Genomic DNA, 5,693 nt, shown 5'->3' on the forward strand with positions numbered 1-5,693 from the left:
GTGCGATTGGCACAGGACAGAGCGGAGTTTAGGGCTGGTCGCTATGAGTCGCAGGTGACTCGACGGCACATAACAACAACAACAACAACAACTCTAAAACATGTATGGGGACCCAAGGTGGGAAGGTATGGGAGTAGAGGGGTGAGTATGGGGAGGGGAAAACCACAGGATTGCAGAGTTTGGTGAGTGGAGGGAGGGGGTGAAGGGAACATGAAGGATCCAGCGGGGACCTGAAAAGATTGGGTAATGATGGGCTAGGTCCAATGGTGATTGATTACATAATGCACTGGAATGATTGAAACACAGTATGAATGAAAAACAGTGTGAAAAATAATATATATGAACTTGGTGAGCAAAACAATATAAAATTTTTAAAAACTAAAAAAAAGATATGATGCATTGAACAATAAAGATCAGAGACCAGATGAGTAGTTGTGGGTATCATTCAAAGGTATCATTAATGAAGGAAGTAGAAGGTCATTACAAAGAAAAGGGAGAAAGAAAAGACCAAAATAAATGTCAGAAGACACTGAAAATTGAACTAGAACATAGGGAGGCTAAAACAAAGAGAATAAATGCTGAAGTTAAAGAGATGAACAGAAGATTTCAAAGGGCAGCTCAAGAAGACAAAGCAAAGTATTACAGTGGAATGTGCAGAGACCTGGAGTTAGAAAATCAAATGGGAATAACACACTCAGCATTTCTCAAACTATAAAAACTGACCAAGTCAAGGTTCAAATTGCAATACATAAGTGTTCTACAGGCAAAATCTTGAATGATGCAGGAAGCATCAAAAGAAGATGGAAGGAATACACAGAGTCACTGTACCAAAAAGTTTGTTGCAACACATTTTTCAGGAAGTAGTAAATAATCATGAGCCAGTGGTAATGAATGAAGAACAAGCTGCAGTGAAGACACTGGCATAAAGTAAGGCCCCAGGATTTGATGGAATACCAACTGAAGTGTTTTGATAAACAGATGCAGCCCTGGACATGTTCACTAGTCTCTGCCAAGAAATTTGGAAGAAGGCCAGCTACTGACATGACTAGAAGAGACCATTCTTTTCCCATTCCCAAGGAAGGAGATATAAGAGAATTCAGGAAGTATTGAACAATATCATTAATGTCATACACAAGTAAAATCTTGCTGAAGAGAATTCAAAGACAGCTAACACAGACACAGTCCACTGACAAAGAACTGCCAGAAATTCAACATGGATGTAGAAGAGGCCGACAGGAAGAGCATCATTGCTAATGTCAGATGGATCTTAGCTGACAGCACAGAATATCAGAAGGATATTTATTTGTGTTTTATTGATGGTGCAAAGGCATTTGGCTATATGGACTATAACAAATTATGGCTAACATTGAGAAGAATGGAAATTCCAGAACACTCAATTGTGCTCATGCAAAAACTCTACATAGACCAAGAAGTAGTTAGCTGAACAGAACAAGGGAACACTGCATGATTTGAAATCAGGAAGTGTGCATCAGCATTGTATCCTTCCTCCATACCTATTTAACCTGTATGCTGAGCAAATTGTTCAAGAAGTTAGATGCTATGAAGAAGAATGTGACATTAAGATTAGAAGACTCATCAACGTCTTGTATTATGCAGATCATATAGCTTAGCTTGCTGAAAATTAAAAGGACTTTCAACGCTTGATGCAGAAGATTAAAGACTGAAGACAAAAGAAAAAAAACTTGAATATTGATTACATCTGAACACCAAGAAAACAAAAATTCTCAGTATTAGACCAACAGGTAACAGCATGATAGAGAGATAAAAGTTTGAAGTTGAAAAAGATTTCATTTTACTTGGTCCACAATCAACACCAAGGGGGAAAGCTGTAAAGAAATTAAAAGATGTTACATCTGGAAAATCTGCTCTCAATGATCTCTCCAAGTGCCAAGGAGCAATGGTGTCAGTTGGAAAGGCTAAGATGCATCGGATCCAAGTCATGGTCTTTTTAGTTGCTTCCTATGTATTTGAAAGGTGGGCCATGAAGAAGTTCACAATGAATAATGCTAATAGAAGAATTGGGGCATTTGAATTGTGGTGTTAGAGTACATTCCAAGGGCTTCCAAACAAACTAATAAGTCTTTCTTGGAGAAAGTGTAGCTAGAGTGCTCTTTCGAGGCAAGGATGATGTCATATATTGTGGGCATGTTGTAAGAAGGGGCCAGTCCTTGGAAGAAGACATCATGCAGGAAAAGGTCAGAGAAAGAGAGGAAGATCCTCAACAAGATTAACTGATGCAGTGACTCTAACAATGGACCAGAGCACCAGAGTTAGTGAGGATAGCACAGGACAGGACAAGGGCCAGATCTGTTGTTCATAGGATGGCTATGAGCTGAAGTCACTTTGATGGCACCTAACAACAACAACATTGGCCACCAGAGACCAGTCAAAGAGCCAATGCAACCCTTCTCCCCATGTGGTGGTGCTGTTCCTCCAGACTGAGAACTCTATGAATTCAGAAGCTGAGTGAATCAGCTCTGCGGCCCCAGAGCCTAGTCAGGGATCTGATCCACATCAATATGATCAGTACCAGTTGTCTGACCCTGACTTTCACTGATGGATTGTTTATGGATAGATCGCAGGTCAAATCCTCTCTCTAGATTCTTGGAGAATTGGGGCTGTGAATAAAAGGATGAGTGTGTTGTGGTTATTATGTGCCGTCAAATCGCCTGCGACTCATAGCAACCCCACGTACAACAGCTCTGAAGCCTGCCCTGGTCTGAGCCAGTCTCACTGATTCTGACACATCAATCCCCATTGTCCTTGTTACTGTATCAGTCCATCTCATCCAGGGTCTTCCTCTCCTGCACTGTCCCTCCACCCTTCTGAGCACGATGTCCTTCTCCAAGGATTAGTCCCTCCTGGCCACATGCCCAAAGTAGGTTAGACAGCACTTCAAAATCCCAGCCTCCAAGGAGAAACTTGGTTTCACCCTCTCCAAGACAGACCTATTCGTTTTCTTGGCAGTCCATGGTATGTTCAAGACTCTTCTCCAGCACCACAAATCAAAGGCATCAATTCTTCTTCTGTCATCCTTAGCCATCCTTTGTCCAGCTCTCTGATGCATAGCAAGTAATGGCGAAGACCATGGCCTGGACCAGGCGCACTTTAGTCTCTAGACTGGCATTGTTGCTTTTCAGTACTCTGGAGAGAGGTCTCTGACAGCAGATTTACCTAATGCAGTCATCTTTTTATTTCTTGACTGCTGGTGCCAAGAGTATTGGTGGTTCCAGAGAATCTGTGGTTATGTTTTCTAAGCAGACTGCTCCAGAGAATCCTGTAGTTCTTGGTCTACTCGCATTCAGAAGGTTGGGGTGGAGTGGAGAAGGCAAGAGTGATGGCAGTATCTGTTTGGGTTTTTTGAGGAATGTAGAGACATAAACACTCAACTTTCCAGTAAGGGCACTACCTTTTCACCTCTGACCAAAGTCCTAGGAGAACAAGGCTGGAAGTCCTGAATAGAAGGAAGTCAAGGCAAGGTGGGCTGAGGAGAGTGAACAGAGGTATCATGGCTCCTCCTGGTACTCGAGTGGGAAATGTGCTGAATTCAGTCCAACTCTAAAACAGACAGGAAATTGATGCAGGATTCAATCCCATTTCCCTCCCTCCCAGCACCTTACCTGTCTGACAGCTGCCCAGACACAAAAGAGCCCAAGAGTACGCCTACAAAGAACAGGGAGGTGGTAAGGGGCGCCTTCCAATCGTCATCACACACCAGGTTCCACTGCCAAGGAAAACAAAAGGAGAAACAGTGAGCCCAGCCCTTCTTCCTCCATGTCACACGATGCTTTTGTGCAAGGGGATTGGACCGTACAGCCCTGAGTTTCACTTATGGTCTACAGAAGCAAGCGGCCTGGACAAACTAGCCCTTCCTGAGATTCATTTTTCTTTCCTGAAAAGGAAGGTTGCTGCCTCCTTTACCTGGATACATCACAGATCCAGCAGAGCGACTTGACAGAGTATGAAGCAAGGAAGTGGCATGAGTGCTGCAGAAGTCATCCTGGGACAGAAGGAAGGTGTTGGAAAAGCCTAGCAAACAACAAATGCTGGCAAGGTTGTGGAGAAACTGGAACCCTTATTCACTGTTGGTGGGAGTGTAAAACGGTGCAACCACTATGGAAGGCTGTATGGTGCTTTCTCAAAAAGTTGGAAATAGAAATACCATTTGACCCAGCAATTCCATTACTGGAATATACCCTAAAGAAAACATAACTGCCATCCAAGCAGATATATGCACACCCATGTTTATTGCAGCTTTGTTCACAATAGCAAGGAGTTAGACACAACCTAAGTGCCCATCAACAAACGAATGGATAGAGAAGCTCTGGTATATTCACACAATGGAATACTATGCTTCACTGAAAAACAAGGAACTCATGCAATATTATTCAAAATGGGTGAGCCTGGAGGACATTATGCTAAGTGAAATATCTCGGTCACAAGGGGATGGGTGCTGCATAGTGCCACTATTATAGAATGGGACTGACTTCAGGGTTGGGTGAGACTGAGAAAAATTGGATAAATTACATCTACTGCATTGAAACAGATGAAGGAGAGAATTGTCTGAAAGCTATATATGATTGGGTATTGTGGTTATGACAAGAGTCCAATGAAGATTGCATAGTGGAGTGTACTCGGGGTGGGGAAGGGTGGAATTCTATACCAATGAAATAATTTTTCTTTTACTTTTCAAAGAGAAGAGTGAACTAGGGGGAGGGGTGGGCAGGGAGAAAAATGCAACAATGAATGTATGGAAATCCAAAATCTCTGTAAACATTCATTAAAATTAATTTTAAAAAAAAATAAAGAATAAAGGAAAGCCTAGGAGGCAGGGCCGAGTGTCCAGTGACCCTGTTCAAGGTAAAAGTTTCTTTTACCTTGTTGAAAAGGGCAAGGAGACAGGGGGTGTGTGGCTGTATTTTCTGTTCAGGGTCTCTGGAGAACCCCATGTTCCCTGGTCCATTCACATCATAGGCTGAGCCTGGGGCTCCTGACTGTCTTCCCTGCACCCTCTTTTCCACCTAGCCTTTCCAGAAGTGTGTCCCTCCCATTCCCCAGGGCCTGTGAGATGTTGAAGCTCTAACAAGTCCTTGCTTGTGAATCACAGTGTTAGTTCCCAGCTCTTAAGTCAATTCAGCAAAATCTCAAGAGTGGCTGCAAAGAATCAAAGGGTGTGAGTTCCAATGAACTTTATGTGTACAAACAAGCAGGTGCCACTGAACGTTTCTGAGTATGGCTTCTGTGGTATGATACTTGAATCTAGAGGGAAGACCTCATCGCCTTCTAAATGCAATCTCGTTCTTAGTCCTTCGAGTACCCTGAACATGTTGGCCGATTTAAGATGAACCCACATACTTATATTACACCTCATTCTACAGCAGAGAGAGGCTTTTATAAAAGACATAAGAAAAGAGTACAAAACAGAAGCTGGGGGAATTGGGATTAGAAGAAAATAAAGGAAGTAACAAAAACAGAAGAGGAAGAAAAGACCAAAATGGATGTCAGAAGAAACTCTGAATATTGCACTGGAGCGCAGAGAAGCCAAAGCTCAAGGAAGAATTCAGGATACTAAAGAGCTGAACAGAAGATTTCAAAGGGCAGCACGGAATGACAAAGCAAAATATTACAATGAAATATGCAAGGAGCTGGAGTTGGAAAATCAAAAGGGCTGA

General features: G+C 42.6%; 1 protein-coding gene across 1 annotated transcript in view; it reads right to left on the minus strand.

Annotated features, from left to right (window-relative positions):
- The window catches only part of SLC22A4 (solute carrier family 22 (organic cation/zwitterion transporter), member 4), a 73,180-nt gene that overhangs the window by 44,394 nt on the left and 23,093 nt on the right, over positions 1–5,693 (minus strand). The window contains exon 2 of the mRNA XM_006888147.1: positions 3,642–3,745. Within this exon, the coding sequence (XP_006888209.1) occupies positions 3,642–3,745 (104 nt within the window). The remainder of the gene's footprint in view (positions 1–3,641; positions 3,746–5,693) is intronic.

This window comes from Elephantulus edwardii, unplaced genomic scaffold (assembly GCF_000299155.1).
Source record: "Elephantulus edwardii isolate Elephantulus edwardi_28Jun2011 unplaced genomic scaffold, EleEdw1.0 scaffold00064, whole genome shotgun sequence".
NCBI lineage: Eukaryota > Metazoa > Chordata > Mammalia > Macroscelidea > Macroscelididae > Elephantulus > Elephantulus edwardii.